The 25,705-nt window shown below is 38.4% G+C and overlaps 1 protein-coding gene across 1 annotated transcript; it reads right to left on the bottom strand.

Moving 5' to 3' along the window:
* STEAP4 (STEAP4 metalloreductase) lies at positions 1–24,824 on the bottom strand. Its single transcript, XM_043588792.1, has 5 exons — positions 24,568–24,824; positions 7,532–7,989; positions 6,365–6,892; positions 4,659–4,823; positions 1–3,049 (listed from the first exon to the last, which is right to left on the bottom strand). Exons 2-5 carry the CDS (start codon positions 7,985–7,987, stop codon positions 2,762–2,764), a joined length of 1,437 nt encoding a protein of 478 aa, XP_043444727.1. The 5' UTR covers positions 7,988–7,989; positions 24,568–24,824; the 3' UTR covers positions 1–2,761.
* Between the last annotated feature and the right edge of the window lie 881 nt (positions 24,825–25,705).

The following is a 25,705-nucleotide window of genomic DNA, read 5'->3' on the forward strand; positions in this document are numbered from 1 at the left end:
TGTATTTTTAAAATGACATTTAATGAGTACAAATTTACAAAAGCAGTCATCCCTTAACATGGGGCAGACATACAAAAACAAAATGTTTATGAGTTCAATAAAAATTTTCCTAGAATACAGTCAAGTTTAGTCTAACTTTTTTATGTAAAACGGTCTGGACCTGTTAAAAGGAATATAGTTTGCTACTTTCGTCTGCTCCAAACTCATTCTTTCCAACCCTAGGTGAACTGGAGGAGTCAGCTGTGTTAGGATGGCCAAGTTGGTTTGATGGTTGGGGAAAAGGGATGTTGAGAGGGATGAAAGGAGGAAATTGGCTTCTCTGGTCCACCAGTGGGGCTGGGGACTCTTGTAGTTGAAGCTGAGGGTCAGGCCTAGCAACACACTGTTACACCAAAACCACTGGATGTGTTCTTTAACTTCTGGCTTCATGGATGGCTTTTATTAACTACATAGGTAGAACATTTTTACTAGGTTATAAAAGTAGAGTTTTACTCTAGGCAGCTTCCCCCCCCCCCCCAACTTGTATCATTTTCTATTTTTAGTGATGAACTATGATCAAGTAAAAACATACCAAAAAGCATGATTAACCCCAGAGGTTTTCTTTATATCAGCCTGGATAGTATTTAATTTTGAAGCAACCATTCTCTAGACAAAGAGCAGGCTCCAACCCTAGAACACTCAGTTGTTTTGCACAAAACAGAGTAGATGAGTAATGACATTTTCTCTGTCTTTCCCATTGATGCTCTAGGGTCAGTGCCACACACCTCAGCTCTGCTCAGTTTTCCAGGTTTTTTGTAACCTTGCTTGAGTGAATCAAAGATAAATTAATGGAGCATGCATTCTGTGTGCCTTCTCAGGGAACACAAACTGATATAAAAAATAAAATCTGGGGCTCTTGGGTGGCTTAGTTAGTTAAGTATCTGACTTCATCTCAGGTCATGATCTAGTGGTTTGTGGGTTCCAGCCCTGCACTGTGCTCTGTGCTGACAGCTCAGAGCCTGGAGCCTGCTTAGGATTCTGCCTCTGTCTCTCTCTCTGCCCTATCCTACTCATGCTCTGTCTGTCTGTCTCTCTCTCAAAAATAAATAAGCATTAAAAAAGTTCTTTAATTTCATAATCCCAATTCTTGGCAAGTATTCCAAGGAAATAATTTAAAGTATGGAAAAAAGTTATAAGTGCTAAGGTATTCTGAAATGTTATTTTAGTAAAAAACAGATATAACCTATGTGTTTAATTAGCGCATTGGTTAAATAAGTGCCCATTTGATGTAATATTAATGCAGCCATTAATAATATACATATACCATGTAAGTAAGAGAACAAAACCACTGATATATTAAGTGAAAAAGGGAGGATGTGAAGTTGAATATACAGTATAGATAAAACTATTTTCAAAAAGTTTCATAGAAAAATCTCCTGGATGGTGGGTGATATTTTAATATATTTTAATCATTTTGCATCATGTAGAATATATGATAATAAAAGTTAAAACAGAAAGAATGGAGTAGGCAGAAAAATGTCAAACCCAAAGCCTTTGGGTTATTTCATTTTGTGGGAAGTGGGTGCCTAAGGCCCCTTTCAGCTTCATGCATGAGCCAGGAAGGCTAATCCTGTGGAAAGTCATCTTGGAAATGGTATTATCAGCACAGGAAAAATAGAGCAAACCATCTGCATTACAACAAAGATTTGAGAAAGAACCAAGTCTTATATTTCAGCTACTGTTCATGCCTCCCTACCCTAAGATTTTACATAATTCTCTCTCATCTATGCATTTGTCAAAATTATACTTTCATTACTCATTTAATGTCACTGCTTAAAATTATATAAGCCTTGAGAATTAGAGAAGACACTTTTTTTATACTAGAAATTCATTTCATAGATGATTAGTATTGACCAATATTTGGAATATAGTATTCACAAAGCATACCACAATATCTAAATCATACATACCTAGTATAGTGCAGCTTTACAAAATTTATGTAGCTTGCTGTCTAAAATTCTGGTTTATGTGAACTTTTTGTGCAAGGGTTTTATCAACCCTTCCTTGCTTGTTGTACACTGAGAAAATCCAAGTGGATATCTCTCAATTGTAACTCAATCTTCCCTGTACTTATTCCTTGTAAAGGAAGGATCTTACGACAACAGTAATAGACCTGCATATATCCAACCCATGGTTACTTCCAATCAATTGGGAAATTATTTGTTGTGTTATAAAATGGTTCTCCACAGTACACATCCATGTTGGCAAAAGCAAAATCAAAGAGCACATTTAACTACAGAATTCACTATGGCAATATTTTTGACCACCTTCACTTGCAAAGAACAATAAGAAAAATTCTCATTCCTTTCACTTCATTAGTCCTCCTTTTCAGACATACCTCAGAAAGCCTTTATCAGTGGCCACCATCTTACTGTTTTCTTTTTCATTCCACTCAGCCCCTTGACCCAGAGAAGGAAGTTGCTGTACTTCCCCTGGATTTTGCAAGACATTAGGTCATGCACGTTGCCCATGACAAAACAACTTTTTAGTGTGAAACCACAAAGATAACCATGACCTCAGCCCTGCTGCCTCTGGGAAAAAGAGAGGCAGGGACCTACACAGATTCATCACTAACCTGAGATTTACTGGTGTTCTATTCCTATCTGTCAAGTTCTTAAAGTCAGGCAACAGCTCCTTCTCTGTTAACAAACTTCAGGTCATGGTGGGAGAAAAATGGCTTCTTAACTGTTCCCATTACGTAGTCTTCTCTAAATATACACTACTACAGTTCAGAGTCCAGGTGGACTGAACTTTGCTTTAAATATCTTTCTCCATTCAATGTCGGTTTCGCATTCCTCTCCCAGCCCTGGCGGATCCGTGTAAGGGTCTTGTCTATACATGGCAGGACGAGGACGAACTTGATCACCAGCACGATGCAGGGAATGATGAGTGCTATCACGTAGGCTGAAGGAAGGTACCATATGAGACTCGAAGGACTGAGGAATCTCTTGCCACCATACACCATGGTGTGGGCTGTGCATAAGATCAGGGTCAAATAACCCAGTTTGGACTGGATAAGCAAGAAAAGAATATGTACATTAACACTATATTTATATTTTAAAATGAAACACTCTAAGCCAATGCAGGGTATTTATTACCAACCACAAACCTTTGACGTCTGTAATATTTAGAACACTCTGCTAAGTACTGGAGAAAACATTAACCCTCCTTCAGGTTGATAAATATTTCATTTAAAAAATATTGTGCTTATAAATGATATGGTGGTTTCATCCTTTTTAAAAAAAATTTTATTCTTGAAGTATAGTTGGCATACAATGTCATATTAGTTTCAGGTGTACAATGTATTGATTTGACAATTCCATATGTTTTGTACTGCTCACCATGACAAGTGTAGGACCAGCTGTTACCATACTATTTTATTACAATATTATTGACTATATTCCCTGTACTTTTCATTCCTGGGATGGGCGAAATAGGTGAAGGGATTAAGTGGTGGTTTCATCTTAACCTGGCTAGATGGGAAAGTTTTCCAGAAGTAAACTTTTTTGAGTTAGAATAAGTAATATACTGTGGCTTCTTCCCCAGTGGTGAAACTCTTTCCTTGATCAACTTTTCTGGAGGCCAGAGATGCTAAGACAGTATGTCCTTAAGAAGCACCACATTAGTTTATGTTACAGACTAAAAGCAGATGCTAGCTAATTTCTATTGCAGTAAAGAACAATTAGCAAACTTTACTTTTGTTTGTTTGTTTTGGCCTAAATTCTAAAGCTCAATGTTTATTTCTGTCTTAATAGCCTTGACTAAAGGTGTTAACATGAGAAAATGTTGACTGCATTTGTTCTCTGGGAGAAACTGCAAGACTTTCAGAAATTCAAATAGTTTTATAAAATTCAAATCCAATTCCAGTTACTAATGGTCTTTTCTATTATACTGATTCACAATAAGCATGCATCAGAATAATTTGGAAGGCTTGTTAAAACACATTGCTGGGCCACACCTCTAGAGTTTCTGATCCATTTGGTCTGCATGGAGCCTGGGGACTTGTGTCTCTAATAAGATCCCAGGTGATGCTGAGGTTCTAGGTAGCACACTTTGAGGACTACTGGTCTATAAGAATAGTAACTAACTGCTTTTAGTGAGGTGTCTGGTGGTTGGTATGTGGGCAAAACCAATTCTCCCTTGTATAGACCCGCACTGAGTCTGGTATGACAGTCTGACAAACCTTGCTTCGGTGGTTTTAAAGTTGAGTTTAATATATGCCTTTTTTGTATCAATATGTCCTTATTAGAAGGCAGCTATCAGAAGTAGAAATTTTGTCTTTGGGTTTCTCTTCACCTTGTGCCTAGCATATCCCTACACACAAAGTTTAATAGTTATTGGTGCTCTTCACTCTATACTCACACCTGTGGCTCTAGGAGTAGTCAGCAGTCTTGGCATGTGATGCCCAGCTAGGAAATGAAACTATTATGCAATGCCTTTTGGTACCAGAGTTTAGCATTTTTGGACTTGAACGTGTTTCACTTGCTATTTTTGTGACACTGCGGTGGAAGTGAAGGAGCATAATGAAAATCTGTACATTGTATGAGAGAAAAATGAAAATATTTGTAAAGCCAGACTTATTTTGCAATATAAAGTAGATTATATCTTGAAGTCATTACCTGGACAAATCGGAACTCTCTCCAGTTGACCGTGTTGCTAACGGATGGCAAGGAAGTGATTCCCAAGAGTACAAACAGGAAAAATCCAAGGATTCCCAAAGCTACGTATGAATCACTAAGCCAGGCAGTAGATGTGCTAAATGGATCTTCTCTCTTTGCTGTTGCCTAAGAAAAATTATTATCAATTTTTAAAAATTACATTTTTTTTTTTACAAACTGCCCAGACTTTTAAGGGGAGTGAAAAATACCTCTGCATACTATATTTGCTCAGGACAAATTGTATGTATTTCTTAATAATCACTTGAAAATAACTATAGAGAAATATGTACTTGGAAATGATATTTCTTGGTAGAAAAAGTAATTGGTTCTGCTGGGACTTTATTATATAGTTGACTCTAGGAATTGTGTAGAAGGTTTTAATTGACCCTATAAATTCTAAAACAAAGTAAACATTTACTTAAACCTTCTTTACCATATGGCTCCTTGTTCCTCAAGCAAAACTTGATGTTCTCAAATGATTATATCTGGATTCTGTTCATCTGCTTTATATGCTGATTATTCACACACACAACCTTTGGGTTCTTTCATGTTTATTATGTCATAATATAGCATCAAGTCTGCCCATACCACAGACTGAGAAAATCCAGGCCCTTTAAATGGGACTGTTACCTAAGAATCTGCTATGTATTTGAGAAATAATGTAGAGAAATCCACAGAAGTACCATCAATGAGTTATTGACTAAGAAACTTTGAGACTTCAGTAAGATTGATCAAAACCAATTACTTCCAAACTAGAACGGATGGATAGCACTTCCTCTGGGATTGCTTTATGACTCTCTGAGCTGATTCTCTCTGAATTGTTCACTATGCAGAAAATAGTATTTGACATTTGCTCAAAATTGTTTAATTTTCTAGTTTTTGAGGATGGCTTTCTGCAAGTCAAACATTAGTGGAGGTATAAGCACCCTTTTGTGAATTTGTTTACCTTCCTGTGACAGAGGTTTGAACAGTCCCCTTACTTTTATAAGATGGTTGGTTTTGACTTCCAAGAGGAAGTAGCATGCACAACAAGAGAAGCTTGAAAACTCATTGGTTTACATTTCTTGACTGCTCTCCTTCCCTAAGGAATTCAAGTAAGTGTTATTAGGTTTCCTGAGCCTCCAAATCTGCCAGTTTGCCGGTATCCCAGTGAATCCTGCAAGTACACATCTGCACCCAAGCAAACCTGGGAATCTAACTTTCATTCTCACTAGTTTTATGAGATCTCAACCAAATTCATTAAAAAAACAAAAAAACCAAAACCCTAAAACCCAAACTCAGAAAAACCCCAAACCAAACCAAAACAAAGAAAACCCCAAACAGGAACTATAGTCTACATTAAAAAAAAAAAATAAAGATGGTTTGGGGAACCTGGGTGGCTCAGTCGGTTAACTGTCTGACTCTTGATTTCAGCTCAGGTCATGTTCTCATGGTTCGTGAGTTCCGGCCCTGTGTCAGGTCCTGTGTTGACAGTGCAGAGCCTGCTTGGGATTCTCTGTCTCACTCTCTCTCTGCTCCTGCCCCCTCTCTCAAAATAAATAAATAAACATTAAAGAAAAAGAAGATAGTTAGAAGAGTGATTTTCTATAATTGTGAAGTGGAATATGATGTAGCAAGATTTCCCTTTGCTTTAAAGAACTGGAGAATACAAATGAGTAGAGATTTACCTGGGTAATGGTTCTATTTTTCATTGTCCATCGTACATAATATCGAATAGGAATCACTAGTGTGTAGAGGACGTGAAGGGAGGCAAATCCCAGTGCCACCAAGCCAAGCTGCTTTCTGCAAAGCATCCAATGGTCAAGCCAGTCCGGGAATCGGCGGTATTTTGTACCTCGGTACAGTTGCAGAATGGCAGCAATAACGCCCGGGAGGTAAACCAAGGCAAGCAGTGTAAGTGCTGCTATTGGGAAGACACGATTTGGAATGGAAATAGCCATGCGAAATGTGCTATCTTTCCCGCTATTAACATAGGGGTAGATTACATCTCTTATAACACAGTAGAAAAAGAAGAAGACACACAGAAAGGCAGACAAATAGAAGGGGAACTTCCACATTGGAAACAGTTGCAGGGGGTAGTTTTCAATTTCTTTGGCTGCCATGAGAGATCCTTGATCCAGTGGAGTAAGTCCAAGAGTACGAACAATATCCATTACTCTTTGCTTGGCTTTGCTGTCATTTCCACAGACGAACACCTGGGTTAAGAATAATTTATTTTGTACTTATTCTTTCTTTAATAATTACTTTGAAAGTCTATGTAAGCACTGTGCAGAGCAAGGACGTGTAGTAGTGAACTGCTTTTCAAACAAGGATATAGAAGCAACATGTTTTCAACTTGCACATGCGTGCTGGATAGTTAAGTACCAGCGTTGAAATTGAGAGTGGTTTTAGTATATCACACTGACACAATAGGACTTGGTTCTCCCAGGGTGATGGTTGATTTTTCTTCTGTATTTGTGGGTACTATATCACTTTGGGATTACTTTTAATCTCAGTGAATAAATGGAATCAGTTTCATACAGTGTGATGGGAATGGAAAGGATATCCATCAACAATTTAACTGTGTTACTTTTTACTATTTATAGGAGGCCTCTGGAGACTGACACCATTGGCTTCAACCAAACTCAAAGCTGAGGGTGCTGACAGTGGGAAATAAATCACAACAATTGACTACTTGATTAAGCCCAAGAAAATTATCCATGGCACATATTAGCAAACTGAAATGTTTAGTGGGTATTTTGTTTTGTAATTATATTTTGGCATCTTTGAGGAAAGTGGACATTCAAACATTTACTTTTTTAAAGATTGAGTATAAAGTAATCATTTAATATTACCTGCCGATTTGCATCCAGTGCTCCAGACTGGAGAGCCCAGGCTGAGATGGTGTTAAATGCTTTTACTACGTGAGCACCTGGCATCAGCTGAGCAAGGTACTCAGCATTAGATTCTGGATACTGATTGATCTTGAGGTTATTGCTGATGTCGACCAATGTTTTCCCTTTGAGCACCTCAGTTAGTTCTGTGAGAAAACCATAATGCTCTCTGTGGACTGCTATGATTATGATGTCTGATTTCCGGGCCGCTTCTGAGTAGCTCAAGACCTCTGCACCGTTGGGCAGCAGACTGGACTTCTGGGGGTTTCTACTTCCAAAAACAATAGAATAACCACACTGGAGCATTTTAAGTGCCAGTGATCTTCCAAAATCTCCAGTTCCAAAAATACATACAGTCTCTTGCTTTTCTGAAGAATTCATAGTAAAAGGAAATGCATCTGTAGAAGTTTTTTCCATAACTGAAATATAATAACAGAAATAGTCAACAAAATATGAATGCTCAACCTGGAAAAGTTAATGAGAATCATATCCAGGAAACAGTGATCATCTGGGTTGCTCTCATCTTCTCATGAATTATCTCAAGCTAATTCCCACATAATTTGGAAAGAGTAAAAATTTTCATGTATATGCTCACATGTGTCTCATTTAACAAAGTCATTAGTGAAAAACTTCTGTTGGATAAAGAGATGTAGTGAAGAACCAAGACACTTATTGGTGGATGCTTTAAACCATGGACCTGTGTTATAATGATAACTGCATTTACCCAACACTTAACAGTTCCTAGAGTTCTCAGAGCAAAATCTAGCAAAGGATGCACTAGTAAGGAAATTGTAGACCAATTTACTTATGCTTTATGATACAAAAATCCTAAATAAAACATTAGCAAACGGAATCCAGTAGCTTTGGTAAGAGAAAGTGTGCATTGATCAAATGGGGATTATTCTAGGAATAAATATAAAGATTAGTTCTTTAAATTCAATATTAGGAACTCTACTAATATAACTTAATATATTAGAAGATTTAAGGAGAAAAATACAGTCAAATTTATGTATGCTAAGTGGACATATGTTAAAATTTGACATTTATTTTTGATTCATAGTCAAAAAGGAACAGAGAGATATTTCTTTAACATACAAAATATCTCCCTCAACCTAAAATCAATTAGTATTATACTTAAACAGAATTACAAAAAAAAAATGACCAGAAACACTCCCAATAAGCCAGAGAAACCTATCTGCTTTGACCACTTTAGTTATTATTGTTTGGAAATTCTAGCTAACACAACTAGACCAGAGTAAAAGATTTGAGATATAGAAAGTCAAAAGGAGTTGTGGATGATCAAACTGTAATTTTGGGAACCTTGAGAAAGTCAACTGAAAAAGTACTGTAATAAAATCAATCCAGCATCTTGTTCAGGAAGCCAATTAATATCAGTATTTTTCATTTATTAAAAAATAAGTTCAAGATTTAATAGAAGAAAGGGTCCTATTTACAGTTGCAACAAAATAGAGAAAATATTTAGGAATAAACTTAAGATAACAAGACAGGTACAAGAACTAGATGAAGAAAAATTAAACACTTAAATTATCTGTCTTTATCTATCTATCTATCTATCTATCTAGAACCATAATAGAACTAGATGGAAACATTGAGGTTTCTTTTATAACTTTAGAGGGGAAAGGCTCTTTTCCTATAAATTCCTAAAACCATCAAAGAAAAAGGGAATAAATGTGATTACATAAAAATAAATAATACCCGCAAAGCAGAAACCACTATAAACAAAGTAAGAAGATCAACAAACTGGAAAAAATATTTTTAACTCCTACAAATAAAAAAAAATAATTGCTGGAAAGCCTGGGTGGCTCAATTAGTTAAGCATCCAACTTCGGCTCAGGTCATGATCTCATGAGGTCATGAGTTCGAGTCCCACATCGGGCTCTGTGCAGACAGCTCGGAGCCTGGAACATGCTTCAGATTCTGTGTGTGTGTGTGTCTCTCTCTCTGCTCCTCCCCTGCTTATGCTCTCTGTCTCTCAAAAATAAATAAATATTTTTAAAAAATTGTCCTTTAGAAAATTGGGCAAAGGATATAAGTTGACTGTTTATCCTAAGGTGATATGAAAGACTTTTTAATGTAGTGAAACAAAAAAAATCTTAATCTTATCCAAAATAAAAGAAATGCAAGTTGAAACTAAAGTTGGATACTGTTGTAAACCATGTGAGTTACTTTTTGAAAGTTTGTGAAATTTAAATTAAAAACAAATCAAAGTCCTCAAATTTCTCCAATGTTTAAAATAAATTTGGTTGTTTTATTAGAATTTTTTTTTCTTTTAGTACTGAATTTTTCCCAAAATTAATTATTTTTAAGAGAGAGAATCTCAACAGGCACCATGCTCAGCACAGAGCTCGATGTGGGGCTCAAACCCATGCCCCTGAGATTATGACCTGAGCCAAACCCAAGAGTCAGACCCTCAGCTGACTAAGCCACCCAGGCACCCCTATTATTTATTTTAAATAACATTTATTATTTAGTTTAAATTTTCAATTGACCTTTTCCTTTCTTTCTCCTTCCTTCTTTCTTCCTCTTTCTTTTTCTTTCTTTCCTTTCTTTCTCCTTCCTTCTTTCTTCCTCTTTCTCTTTCTTTCTTTCTTTCTTTCTTTCTTTCTTTCTTTCTTTCTTTCTTTCTTTCTTTCTTCCTTTCCCTCCCTCCCTCCCTCTTTCTTTCTTTCTTTCTTTCTTTCTTTCTTTCTTTCTTTCTTTCTGTCTGTCTGTCTTTTTGTTTAGTAATGTATCCCCAGTGCTAACAAGAGCATTGATTATGATGGACTAGACACTTCCTGCTACAATTTGTTGAATGATATTAGAAAGGTGCATTGTAGGTGTTAGAAGTAGCTGTTTGCTCTGTGTGCCAGGCACAGTGTGGGGCACATAATGAAGAGGAAGTTGAATGATTATGATATAAGAACGGGGAAGAATAAGGGAGAAGGAGAGAAGTTGGGGAGGATATTGTAAAGACATTGCTTCTTTAATCCAAATGGGTTTAAAGTAACACTCAGTGAATTTGCTGTGGAATTTTAAACCAGATGTAGTCACTATTTAATTCCTACAGGGTGGCTTTCATGCTGATTGTAGAGCATATGAAGCTTGTACCTTTTTAATGGGATTTCAGAAATTTGCCCTTTCCATTTAGCCTGTGGAAAACACCTATACTCTTACCTGAGCTTATCTAAAAATGTGTACCTGTATCACAAGCAGACCAGTTAGAGCTTTGGAGGTAGTCACAAGTCATGGAAGAAAAGGACAGGACATACAAGACTCTCCTGTGCTTCCACAGGAACTCTTTGAATAACTGAATTAATCATAGCAACTGAATCATTTTTAAAACCAGCTGGTGACTGATACCCTGAACTTTTGTGACCGCATGTAGGGAAGCACCTGAAGATGATATAGGGCCTCTCAGATGGGAACGTAGCTGTGCCTTTGAAAAATTTTTAGTAGCATCTACAAATGCAAACTAGGTTAGCAATTTATATTATATTGGTTAATTGCTAATCAGTTAACACCTTGTTTTTACAACTCAACCCCTCAAACTGGTAAATGATGCCTTAGTTACTGTCAGACTCTGAGTATGTTCAAAGAAGGTCAGATAGCTGTCCCCTCACTTTTCATCCAGTCTTTTATCCTAACATTATTTTCTATCTCTTATATTTGGATGAACATTTGCAAGCAAAATACAGATTTGATAAAGTTACCAGCAACTGTTAATGAGATGGATGGTATCTTTATTGACATATTCTTACTTGGATCATCTTAATCATTGCAAAGTGAGAGTGATTCCAGACTCAATTTTGGCAGTTTGGCCACTACCTTAATTTATTCTAACCTGTCATAAACTTAAAAAAAAAAATGAACATATCAGCTAAACAGCACTATTGTTTTGCTCCAACTTTTTTTTTTTTTTTTTTTTTTAGTGAAGCTTAAAGATAGGGTTTGAACTCATGATCATGAGATTAAGACCCTGAGATCAGGGCAGCTGGTGGCTCAGTTGGTTAAGCATCCGCCTCTTGATTTCGGCTCAAGTCACGATCTCATTGTTTCGTGAGTTTGAGCCCCACGTCAGGCACTGAGCTGACAGCACGGAGCCTGCTTGGGATTCTCTGTCTCCCTTTCTCTCTGTCCCTCCCCTGCTCGCACTTTCTCCTCTCAAAAATAAATACATAAATAAACATTAAAAAAAAAAAAAAGACCCTGAGATCAAGACCTGAGATGAGATCAAGAGTCAGACACTTAACCAACTAAGCTACCCAAATGCCTCTTTCTTTGCTCCAATTTTTACTACCACTCTCAGCTTGGGTAAGTTACTTAAACTCTTGGTGTCTCTGTTTCATCATCTTTAAAATGAGAGATTGATAGTACCTACTTTGGAGACAGTGTGAGGATTCGATGAACTAGTGTATCTTAATATAGTTCTTGAGATATAGAAAATGCTCAATAACTTATCTAATATTAATAGGTTATTCAAATAATTTAGTAATTTTCTAATTAACCAATTAGTTACCTAATTAATGAAACCTTTATATAAATTCTATACAGTAAGGGTTAATTATGCTTCTATAACGGATTATTGGAAATATATACAATTTATCTGGAATAGCATTCAATAATTCTTAAGAAGTTTCTGCTTTCCTCACTTATTTCTTAAAAATCCTGTGTGAAATGGCTTTAGGGCATATGAATTTATCAAAACATAGATATATAAACAGTTCAAGTGTGAATTTCTCTCATTTGTAATTCTTTCATATTTTATTTTAATATTTTCCTCTTAAAGTGCAGCTTAACAATCTAGTGTAACACACTTGGGTTGTTACACCAAACATTAAAATTATTTTCACTCTTGGAACACCTGGATGGCTCAGTTGGTTAAGCGTCCGATTCTTGATTTTGGCTCAGGTCACGAGTTCGAAATCCACACTGGGCTCTGCACTGACCCTGCAGAGCCTGCTTGGGACTCTCTCTCTCTCTCTCTCTCTGCCCCTCCCCTGCTCGTGCTCTGTCTCTCTGAAAATAACCTTAAAAAAATATTTTTAGTCTTAAACCTTCAGAGATATTACTGGGCAAATTGGAGGTACAAAGATGGTAAGGAGGTATTAAAATATCACTGATTGATTTAGAAAGAAATAGGGCAATTAGTTACTCCTTATCAAGTTACAGAAATTATAAGGTTGGTAATTTGGTGGCCACATCTTGAGCTCCTCTTCAAATCTTCCTGGTTCTACTTTTAGTTATTGGGCAGTAATGGAGCTCTGCTGAACTTCCACTGCCTATCAGAGGCTCGCTTTGGGGACCCACTTTGGGGACCCTCTTCATTCTTGTCCTGAGGTTTCTCTGATACCTGTACCTGCTTAGCATTCAGACACATATGACCCATGGGGCCACCATAGCCCAATGGAGGACGTGGCCCTCTGGATAAATGCTGACCCTTTCATCTTCTGGCACGCAGTTCTGACACGTTTTATAAGGCTCCTCAGAAAGCCACAGCAGAATACAGCACCACTCCTCCTTAGCAGTGGCCACATTAAGGCTCTCTCCTGCCATCTTTCTCACGTTCTTAGTTTATGCCCCTTGCTCTTCACTCCCGCTCCTTGGAATCACTTCCCTAGTAAATTCTGCATGCATACCTTTGTCACAGCCTCTGCTTGCCAATCAATCCAGGATAATACAACAGTTTGGTTATTGTTTGTTTTCATGGAAAAAGCAAAAAAGATAAGATCTCAGGTTACCATAACTGGGATGATGAAAAAACATGTGAAAAATAAAGTTATTAATTCTTTGGAAGAATTTAATTCTGAACTCTTGGGAAAAATTCCAATGACAGGAGTTCATAAAAAGGAGATGTAGGCATAATTGAAACCACAAGGGAGATCAAGTTGAGGGTTCGTTTTAGAGAAGGTATTATATAAAAAAGGAAGTTACGCCCATTTCTTACCATTTGTAACTCAAAATAGCTCCCGTGTGTAAACGTGGGTTTCTGGAGGTAGTAAGATTTCTTATGCCACTTAAAAAGTTTCCTAATCCTATTTTACTTTTAGATGTAGGATGGAAGGAACAAAGAAAATAAATGTGTTACACAGGAAGCAGAGGTATTAAGGGAAAGTAGAGTTAAGATAGTTAAAACATAACATAGTGATTTCTTTTTCCTTCTGCTCTTTACACACTTCAGTTCTGTCACAGGAAACACAAGAATACCCCCTGGATTGGAAAATCATTCAGAGGCTCCTTGAGATGAAGGCCAAGACAGGTAAAGTGACCCCACTGGGCGTTCATATAGATTAAGAGATTGGTAACCAACAGCACAGATGCAAAGGTGGCGAAGATGACTTGGAAGGGCCATGGTAGCAGCCACCAGAGAAGCTTGTGTGCCTACGCATGGGTGCACTCATGTGCGTGCGTGTAAGGCACGGAGCGGGACTAGGTGTGGGTCATGTAGTGTTGCCCGTCATCTCCCTCTGTCTGCAGATCCCAGCCCAGGCATGGGGAACCTGAGACAGCCTCCTTCTTTGGTGAAATTCCAACTAGGCTTCACTTGAGGAAGTTAGGGCTTGTCTGGTTTGTGTGTTTTATTTCTATCACCTCCTAGAGGTCGGAGATGAGAGAGGGCCCGGCCACTTCCAATTTAAGAGCATTCTAGCTTTTAAAAAACACGGAAATGTCTCAACAAGATAACAAAAATTGCATGTTTTAAATGTTTATGCCTAACAAATCAATGTTATTAACAAAAGAATATTTTTGTTGAAATACCTATAGATTCACAGGAAGTTGTAAAGATAGTAAGAGAGGTTCCTGGGGATCCTTCATTTCCTCCAGGGGTTACATTTTCCATAACCGTAGTACAATATCAAAACTGGGAAACTGATATTAGTAGAATGTGTGTGTACAGTTCTCTGTCATTTTATCCCATAGGTAAGTTCATGTATCCACTGGCGCCATTAGGATACAGAACTGTTCTAGCTCTACTCCCCTCTCTGCTCTCTTAACCCCTGGAAATCATCAGTCTGTTCTCTAATTCTATCATTTTGTCATTTTAGAATGAAATATAAATGAAATCACATAGAATGTAACTTTTTCATGCTGGCATCCTGCCCCCCCCCCCTTCCCCATCACATAATGCCCTTGAGATCCATCCAAGTTGGTGCATGTATCAGTTTGTTCCTTTTTATGGCTGACTACTGGTCCATTGTATGGACTTCTTCATTTGCTTATTTGCTACTATATGTCCTGTTTTTGAAAAGTCATCTTGTTGGCCATTTTTTAAATGGAATTTTGTTTTTTTTAACTGTTGAGTTTTTATATATTCTAGATATGAGTCCTTGGTCAGATAGGTGGTCTTCAAATATTTCCTCCCACTCTGTAGCTTGTTTTTTTATTCTGATGGGTCATTCGCAGAGCAGAGGTTTTTAATTTTGATTAAATTTAATATACTGCCGGGGCGCCTGGGTGGCGCAGTCGGTTAAGCGTCCGACTTCAGCCAGGTCACAATCTTGCGGCCCGTGAGTTCGAGCCCCGCGTCGGGCTCTGGGCTGATGGCTCAGAGCCTGGAGCCTGTTTCCGATCCTGTGTCTCCGTCTCTCTCTGCCCCTCCCCCGTTCATACTCTGTCTCTCTCTGTCCCAAAAATAAATAAACGTTGAAAAAAAAAAATTAAAATTTAATATACTGCCTTTTCCTTTTGTGGATTGTACTTTTCATGTCATGTCTGGGAATTCTTCACCTAGCTCTTGGTCTTGAATATTTTCTCCTCAAAGCTTGGTAGTTTTATATTTTACATATAAATCCACTATCCATTTTGAGTTAATCTTTGTACAAAGTCTGAGGTTTAAATCATTTTTTTTGCCTATGAATATATAATTACTTCCCTATCAGTTTTTAAAAGACTGTCCTTCTTTCATTGAATTGCTTTTGTACCTTTGTCAAAAATCGGTTGCCTGCACATGCATGGCTCTATTTCTGGGTTTTCTATTCTGTTCCATTGATCTATGTTTCCACACTCTGAAGTTTTGATGACTTAAAATTAGGTAGACTCATTCTTCCCACTTCATTTTTTTTTTTAATTTTCAGAACTGTTTTAGATATTCTAGTTCCTTTGCCTTTCAATATAAGTTTTTGTAACATCTTATCCATAGCTATAAAAAATTGTATATTTTAAATGCTTATACTTAACAAATCAATGATTTTTGACATTTTCTGAAAATAAAACATAATCTATTCGTTTTGTTTTGGAGATAATCACGGGCTGTATTACAATATTAATTCATATTAAAGTATAATAGCAGTGTGCAGTTATCTGATAAGTAGATACAAATCTAAACTTGTAAAATACACTTCTTTTTATCCTAAGCAGTATATTTCTGTATATGCATAGACCTCATTTGGAGAACACATCAAAATAAAATTTTGAAGTCCTTTGTGTATCAGCAGCCAGAGGCAAATTGACCTTTCTCCCCTCTCTGTGCCCTGGAATAGATCCTGTTCTGCATTCCTTTTAGTAAGAAGAACAGGGATCAACAACCCAAAGCATGCCCATTCTAAAAGGTGGGCACTTTGTCGCCTTGCTTTTGGAAAATGGGCCATTTGTTTCCCCTAATGTTTTCACAGAATGAAGAGGAAAATATTTAAATACTTATGAATATAAGACCATTTTAAAAATGGGAAGAGGAAAGAAAATCTTCCCCTCTCTGTCAGGTGCAGAGAGCCCTGAAAGGAAAAATTAGCCTTCATGAATCCTCTTACATCTTCTATTCTAATAAATCTATAGAAAATACAAATTAAGGTAAATTCTTTGATATAAAGATACAATCTTATATTAATACACAATAGTAGAAGGCTTACTTGTTTTTTTAGTTTACCCAGTTTTACATATTTATACAAACTAAAAATGCAAAAAAAAATGTTTCACTGAAAAAGGTTTGGAGGTAATCATGAAAAGGACTATAAAGACAAAGGTCTATCATCATCACAACACACAATTTTGGGTAATAGAAATAGTGTACTGGGAACCATGATAAAACCATAAGTAGGCAAAGAAGGACCCATTCATTGAATTTGGTTTGGACAGGAATGCAGGGAGAGGGGCCATGGTGGTGGTATAGACAAACAGATGTCTTCCTGGCACTCTTTCCAGAGTTTTGTTCAACCATCAAGGTGAATTCTTAGAATCACTAAGGTTTATAAAATGCAAACACCCATACAAAGGAACCACTAGAAAGTAGTGGTTCTCAACCTTGGTATACATTAGGATCACATAGAGAACTTTTGTAACATACTGATGATCAAACTCTTGGAGAGTCTCAGTCAACTGGTCTAGGGTAGAGTCTGGGCATTTTCTTTTTCAAAAACAGCTCCCCTAGATGATTCTACTTGAGCCAAGAATGCAAACCATTACCTGTTAGCTTTCAGTTAATGGTCTGCTACAGTGGTTCTCTTCCTGGTCATACATTAAAATCAGCTAGGTAGCTATTAAATGCTAGGGCACCACCCCCTGAGATTCTGAATCAATTGGTCTGAGATAGAGCCCAGACATCTGTATTAACAAACAACAACACAAAAACCCAACCCAAACAAGCAATCAATTCTAAGGAGAACCAGGGCTGAAAACCACTGCAAATGAAAAAAAGATAAGTCTATCTTTTTTGGAGAGACATGATAGGGAAGGGAAAGGCAGAGAGAAAGTAGGGTGTTGATGAGGTTATAAGGGTTTGCAGGAACATTTCACCTGCTTTTCAACTTTCCCACCACATACTCATTGGCTGAGTCTGAGAGCCTAGAATTCCTATTTTTATGAAAACCAGAGGCAGGAATGAGTGTGCAGGACCCACAAAGAGGAAACTCGAGGGAGTCAGACTCAGGGTTTGTTATTAGACAGCCAGATAGGGTTTTGCTTTGTTCCTATCTCAAGGAAACCTTGAAAGGATGTTCTCCATGAGCCACAAAGTTTGTTGGATCAATTCCCCTCACAGATCTACTACAGTGCTCCTGAATTTGAATAGTAACTCTCAAATGGTGCCATACACTATCTCGTTTATCATTTGGACAAAACCATTATTAAAGATATTCTCCACCTTTCCCCACTTAATAATTCAGCTTTGAATTCTGAAACGATTGTTCAATCCAAGATTTTGAATTCTTTTGGCAGGTAGTATCCCCAATGGACACATACACTGCCCCTGGTGTTGTAGCACACAAACCCAGGGATCTTGCTTGGCCCCTTCCAAAGAGTTAGAATACAAATAACATTTTTAAACTCTGTAAGATGTGACACGATTTTTCATTTTAATTTGATACCTGTAAACAGGGATTTTTTTTAAGTCCCTCCTTCTGTTTTATTATTCCTTCTGAATTTCAGCCTGAAAGCCCTACATGACTTGACAACATATTTGTAATGAGCTGAAGCCCATCAATCAAGTATCTCCTTTCATCACAAGGCAGAGGGGCAGCAGGGACTTGTGCAATGGTGCCAGTCTTCTTGTGATTAGAGCATTTGTTTTAATATATCCCAGGGACAAATGGAAAGCAAAACATACTTAAAAAAATTTAAAACCTTCCACTAACACATGAACTCCTCCAATTTTTTCACTGAGCTCTTTCTGTATTTAGCGAAATCAAGGTTCTTCAGAGAAAGCAAGCATATTCACATTTAAGCGTGTATTATTTTACTGACAGGTATATATTATTGCAGCAAAATCAGAAGACCTTGGCTTAAAAAGACTTTTGATTGCAGTTTATGAAAAATGTAACATGTCTATAATCAATGGATTTTTCTAATTAATTTTTTTTTGACATTCAGTCTTCAGTTGCACATGTTATTTGAAAATAAAATAGTGCATTTCTTATTTTAGCCTTGTAGTTAGAAGTACCTCTGTTAGTGATAGCCACAGACAAAAAGATATCTAGCATTTAATGCATTTAATCCAATTAAAAACCACTGTAGGTTGGTTGCTGAAAAACTGATAAATTATTTCAATTGTTTTGTGAGAAAATATTATTTATCTCATAGCAACCAAGTTTACTGATGATTAGCTTTTACGCTGGCCAACAGAATAATGCAAAAGGAAACAGGAGTCTTAACCTGTACAGTTTGATCAAGTCACAAGAACATAACTATATAACCTTCACGTTAATGTTCTATAGGGATTTGCTAATAATGAGAACCAGCCATGGCCTGTGCTGCAGCTATAATGATTCTGTTAGTAACATTTCACTGCCACCCAATGAATTACCAAGACAGCAAGGAAATGCAGATCTCTAGTATCTATTTTAATTGTACTTTAAAATAAAAAAATTATTTATTTTTAACTTAAGTTCTCCATGAAATTCTCGTTCAACCAAAAACCTTACTAATACATGTTTTCACATTTGGATCTCAGCCACATCTGTCAAGATTCCCTGGCCAAGAATTTTATCATGTAGGTTCATTAGCCACTGACTAGGTTGGTTAATTTATTTGATTAAAGCCTGGGGCTCATGACAACAAGGTCAGGAATTTAGTCACGTCTGAGTTAATTTGCCTTGACCTCTATTTACCTTCTAAATGCTGGACAACTTCTTACAAATCTGTAGTTTACCACACATTCAGCATCAGGACAGAACTGGACTTGCCACCATCAGAAAAATAACTCTATCTTGCTGATTAGGTGGCATTTGGCTTGTACACGCTACATGAGCATTTGCTTATTGGATAATTTGGTGATCGCGACAACCCACTTAATAGTTAGTGTCAATTAGTGGGGTTTGCTTTTTCTAGGACTACTGTGGTCAGGGATATTTGGCAAGTGATTTGATCATTTCAATTCTGAATGAACTTTGTTTAAGTAAATTCCCTATGAATGGTCATTTATCTTCGCATTGAGGCCACGAGGAATTATCTAAGTATTGATAACTGCCAACTTAGTTTGGGGGTAGAGGAGTGTTGCTGTGGATCTGATCCCACTCCTAAGTCCCTGCTGATGAAACTCAATTCTGCTTAGGGGTGCCTGGATGGCTCAGTCGGTTAAGCGTCTAACTTCAGCTCAGGTCACGATCTCGCGGTCCGTGAGTTCGAGCCCCGCGTCGGGCTCTGGGCTGATGGCTCAGAGCCTGGAGCCTGCTTCTGATTCTGTGTCTCCCTCTCTCTCTGCCCCTCCCCTGTTCATGCTCTGTCTCTCTCTGTCTCAAAAATAAACGTTAAAAAAAAATTAAAAAAAAAAAAAAGAAACTCAATTCTGCTTCATATTGTCTATCTTCTTACCATTTAAAAAATAAATCTCCTGGGGGCAGGGGAGATTCACACATTCTTAGGAATATAGTTTCCTTCATCTTTTGGGTACCATTTTCATCTCTTTCTAAGCTAGCTCTCAGAGGCAAGGACTCCGCTGTGGCCAGAGTGCCTCTAATGTTTGCCAGGACTGATCAGCTTGAGCTTTGGGGCCGGGTCTGGCCTTGTAGCTGCTCCCTGTCTTACCCCAGGGGACAAAGTGCTCTTGAAACTGCTCCCCTTCCTCCCCGTGTTATACTCTGATATACAAACTTGAGAGCAGTGCTAGTTGATAAATATTCTTTAATGAGACGGCTCCTTCTTTTAAATTCCTCCGTTTTCAATGTCAGCTCTTTTCAGTGGTATGTATGGCTAGAGGCTGGCTTGCCAGGTAAGAGCTTGACATTAGGCACCGTGGGAATCTTCATGCCATGGAAATCAGCAAATGTGATAAATCAGGACTTTTTTTTTTTCTTCTCAGAGAGCCATTTACCAGCACCCCATTGGCTCTTTCCCTACCTTTCCCACACCTCCCCCCCCCCCCCCCCATTCCCAAGAATTGCATGTGACCGTGGAAATGGGAAACTAATTCCTGCTTTCCTGGGGGAGATACAGACAGGAGCCTCTTTGTGTACTGCTATCCCCAAACACGTATCTTTCCATTTTTCAGATATGCTTCAAGAATGCACAGTTTGGGATCTTAGTCTAGGAAAACCAGAGGCAATTGATACGCTTTCATTATCAACTGAATCAAACCATTTGCCAAGCTGCTAACTGCTTTCTCCTCAACATCCTCCCCTTTCCGATACCACCCAAGTCAGGGCAATTGAATAGGATGAAGAAATCATTTTAGTACTTGGGTAATGGAGAAGAAATAACTGGAAGTATGATAATTTTTTTTTGTATAAGAATGATTTGATATAACTTAATTCTTGTGAACTGTTCACTAGGCTTTGTATCTTATACCATGCTTTCAAGTATTAAAGAAGGCTAACATGTTTTACTTAAGTTAAACTAATTAAAACCTTTAAAAATTCAATATTCCAATTTTCCTGGCCTTAGTTAAATGCCTTAATCCTATTAGATCACTCTTTAAAATGAATTACACTCTAAAGTATTATAGTTACACATTTTTTAAATGAAACCTGGTATAGCAACATAATAGGGTTACTAAAATTAACGTTAATGAGAAGAACCACCAAGGTTCCTGCAATTTCTTCCTCCTTTAAAAAAATACTTACAATAATTCCTACTATTTATTTTATATTGACTGTACAGTACAAAGCAATCTCATGCTTCTCCCCAAATGGCAAATGTTTGAAATCTGGACACTTTGACTTTAAGTGGTACAGTGCAGGGGGCATCTGTGCTCAGAACCTACTACATCCATAAGGGTTCTTATCTTCCAAAAATAAAAATCAGTGTTATCAACATGTTGGTAGGCTTTCATGTTTGCAACAGACTTTTTGAACATTCTCTCTGTGCCAGGCACTGTGCTGTACCCCCTCTTGGGGAGGACGTAGACACATCCTCAAACTGCTATAATATAGTGTGTAAGGACCCAAGCAAGGGATTGTGCAAAGTGGGTCCCAGGTTAAAGAATGGGCACAAGTTAATCTGGGAAACAGGACAAGGAAGTTTACTAAAGTCTGCGCAAAATTGCCTCAGCCACTATTTAACTTGGGCTCAAAGCTGTTTCCACACCCTGTGAAAAGAGCAGGTGCAGATGAAACATGCATAATCAGTGTGGACCATTAATTGCCCCCTCATATTCTCATGTTCCTCAGCTTTGGTGCCGTCACCACTGAAGACCTCACTGGAGTCCCCTGCTCTATTGTTAATGCCATTCCCCCTCCCACCCCCCCAACCCCAGTATTTGGAACTGAGGCAAAAGAGACTACCTAGTTTGGGTTCTAATAACCCTCTAGGAGGTGTACTATGTAGTTATATTGTTACCTCTTCGGTTTCTTTTTATTCAGAATTATAGGTCCTAACTTTTCAAAATTACCCTTCGCACACACTTTTTTCCTTTTAAGATGAAAATTGAACTTTGCTTCAGCCTGACATTAGAACTGCTCATACAATCTACATTTAAAAGAAACATATTTCTCTCAAAATAACTTTTCAGAAATATGTGACTGTCAAAGTACAATGTGGTAAGATCTCTCTCACATGGTTTAATAAACTCTTCTAAAACATCGTGGAGAAGGATTTGGATTAGGATGTCAATGTCCTGCCTAGTTAGAATGGAAATAGTTCTTCTAGTAGAAGAGTGTATTCTTTTTGTAGTGGTGTATTTCGGAAAGATGATCTCCATAAAGTACAAGCATCCTTTGTTCTCTTTTCCTTAATGGTTTTGGAAAAACAAACTGTTTATGTATATAGGCCAAGTATGTTTTTTCATCATGCATTGTTTTAAGCATTAATTATCCTTTAGTTATTTATCGCCTTTGTTCCTTCCAGGACTGATTTCTTCTCAACAAAAGAACAAATGTTAATTCAAATCATTTTGAAAAGTCATTCAAAATGTCTCAAGTAGGCTTAACACATCATGCAGAACTGCTCAGAAAGTCTTCATAATTGACTAATGACCCATTCTCTTTGGGCTTACAAAGAACAGAAACAAACAGGTGACTTCAGAGCTCTTGTCTTTGTAAATCTTATTTCTGTTATTTATGGCATAAATGTAACTTCAAAAAAATGCTCCCACCCAGAAAACCACATTATTCGTAGCCCGTGTAGAATCTTACAGTAAGAATTATAGGTAGATGTGGGTGCAGAGACTTAGCAAATGGCCTCCTTCTCAGAGGACAACTCAGGGGAAACTACCAAAAAGGTACCCTAGCAAGTCTTCAAGTTTGAAGGGTGATTATGTACATCTATTTGCCAGTAGCTTTTTAGCCTTCTTAAGATTTTAAAAGGAAATGATTTTTAAATAGCAGTTGACGACAGATCTAAGTGACTTATAAAAAGAACCAGATGGTGAGGATCACGAAACACTGGACTGTGTTTCCAAGGGTGACCGCAGAATCAGCTACTTGGGAGATTTTAAAAGGAGAATCTATGTCCTTTTAATAAGGGCATTAACAATGGTGGAATGATGTAGGGGTGGTCCTTCAGGAGATCGTGAAATGCAGAGTGACTGCCCAGGGTTTCTTCAATTTTGAAATTCTACGACAAATGAATCTATTTTTCTTAAAACTGTTCAGAACAAGGCTCGAGGCCCAGGGTTTTCAACTTATTAACAGGCTTATAAACTTTTATTTGGTTACTTCTAACAACAGTTAGTAAGCTGAAGCAAGACAGAAGTCTGGAAATTGTTTTCGAGTTAGGGGTCAGGTCTTGTACACATTGGTTTCTGAACATGAAGTTGCTCTGTGAACTTCTGCAGAGCCATAAATGTTGCCAATGGAGAAAGTGCTCTGACCCAATTTCTCTATACACATGTACCATTTACTTTACAACCCCAAAGCCTGATAAATAGGTTTTCTGGGTTGGCAATGTTTGCCACGCAGGTAGAATGCATGCAGGCGGAATTTCATTCTGTGCTAAATCACAGCATTCTGAAAAACTCGGGGCCTTGCAAAAGGCCATATCTCAAAAAAGTTACTGCTTCAAATAAATGTGCCATTTCATAAAATTACACCTACTGAATCAGAAAAAATGTTCTTTCATGTGAGTGACATTTATATGACTGCCATTTATAGGGAATAGGACATTCTCACAGAGCAAGGCTGAAGAATGGTTTTGAAAGCTGAGAGTATTCTCTGAATGATAAATGTGTTAGAAGTCTAAGATACTTGTGTGGGAAGAGACACTCCAAAACTGGGTAGTTTCCCTACAACACTGAAACTTGCATTAGTATGAAGAAAGTAATTCCTTGGTTATACTTACTGCATTAATGAGATTTTCTATATATTTCAAACCAGCAAGCATCTTTAGTCATTGATTTTCACCTTGGTAAAGTGTTGGACCCTGTCGATCATCTGGTCCAAGAGCCTTTTATTTTACATATGTGGAAAATGAGGCTGAGGTGGTGAGCTTCTAGTTAGAACTAGGAATAGAATTCTCCAACCTCCCTCCCCTATTCTCCGTCCAGCTCCCCTTCATGACACCAGTCATCTTTTTAAAAAGTTCCTAAATTACCATCCAGGGAGGGAGGGGAACTACCTTCTAGCTGCCTCTGGACAAACTGGGAAACAGAGATTTATTTATTCTTCACAATGAATTACTTTTTCCAACAGTATTTCTCTGGAAAAGCAATCGCTAAATTACAAAAGAGGGAGTTTAAATCGATATCAAGGACGGAAGTGGTTGCAGATCTCGGCACACATTTCAGCTCTCGGTGAAGATCTGAGACTGCGGAGATTGCCAAAGCCACATTCTTCCAGGCGCCCTTCCTGGTGAGCGCCACAAAACCGCTCTCATCCAGAAGTTAAGATAGAGGAATATAAACCCTAAGTCTTCGGGTTCCTCTGCACCCTGGGGTAGAGATGGGCGATAAAACTCCAGGAAAATAGATGCTTGCTGAATTGCTTAACTCATCGCGGGACACCCTTGGATGGCCCGTCTTGGAGAGGGGCGCGGGGGTAGGGGGGGCGCGGCGCCGAGTTTGCCAGCACCTTCTTCCAGGTGCTTTCGGGCTGGAGAGTGGGGTCCTGGAAGTAGGGGCTCGAGGTGGGCTGAAGCAGATAAGAGAGGGGAGCCGCGCGGCGAAAAGTACGAGGCAGTAGCGGGCTACAGGGACCCACCTGCTAGGAAGTGCTTTTGAGGCGAGGCGGCCACGGTCAGGCGCAGCTGCAGCAGGGAGCGCCGGGGGTCAGCTCACAGCTCCGGGCTGCGGGTGGCGCCTCTCGCTCGTATAAGAGGCCAGAGAGAGGAGGGAGGGCCCGCTAGATTTCGCAAGATAAGCGGTGAAGAAAGCGTTTCCAGGAAGCGTTCAAACTGGGAATCCCGGGCAACTGGAAGAACCAGAACTTCCTGTGCTGCCACTGTGGCCGTTGCTGCAGATGTTGCTGCTGGTGTCAGCCTGCGGGGTTTTCAAGGGTTTTCCCCAGAGCCCGTGGAATCTGCATTCCAGGCAGATTGAAATTTAGGGGGGCTGAGGAGGATCCCTCTCCCGAAGGAGCCAGACAACTCTGAGTAGGTGGGAAAACACTACCTAATCTAGGCTTCGAGGCATTTCTCTTGCTGCCATTTTGTCTCAATTCAGAGTAAAAGGTGACATCTTTCCCCTCTGTCTGGAAGCCTTAGGTTCTCATGGGGCTCATAACTTGATCTTGAATTAGGAGGTTTTCATTTAGGTAGATTAAGTCGTTCAAAAGAAGCTGAAAGAAAGAGGGATGATGATGTGGATGCCTTATTGTTGATCTATAGCTAGATAATATTACATAATAATATGCAATAATATATATTGCATAATTATATACATGCAAATGGGATTGATATGTCTTCCTATATAGGAGGAGCTCAGAAACTACAGCTATGGGGGTTTAAGATTTAATTAGTCATGGTAACCTATGGGGCAAAGCACCCCTCAAAATCTGCAGTTTAGAACCTAGAATCTCCTAATCTGTCTCTTGCCAAGCCATCTGGTCTTAAGTTCCATGGCATACTTGTCAAGATCCAGATGTTCAGCCACATGGAGGCCTGTTCCCAGCACTTTGGAGCCAACCCTTCCTTTGCCTGGATTGCAGCTCTCTGCAGAGTATCTTGTGGTGTTAGCTCTCACCCCATGTCTTCCAAGAAGTCTTCTCCGAGCCTCTGGTTGCAATAAAACTTTTCTTTCTCCATACAGGGTAGTTTATGCTTCCAATACAGCAGTTAGGATGGTTTGCCTCGTAAGAGAGTTACTGTGTCTACATCTCCTCTCCTGGACTGCAAGCTCCC

Source organism: Prionailurus bengalensis, chromosome A2 (genome assembly GCF_016509475.1).
Source record: "Prionailurus bengalensis isolate Pbe53 chromosome A2, Fcat_Pben_1.1_paternal_pri, whole genome shotgun sequence".
Taxonomy (NCBI): domain Eukaryota; kingdom Metazoa; phylum Chordata; class Mammalia; order Carnivora; family Felidae; genus Prionailurus; species Prionailurus bengalensis.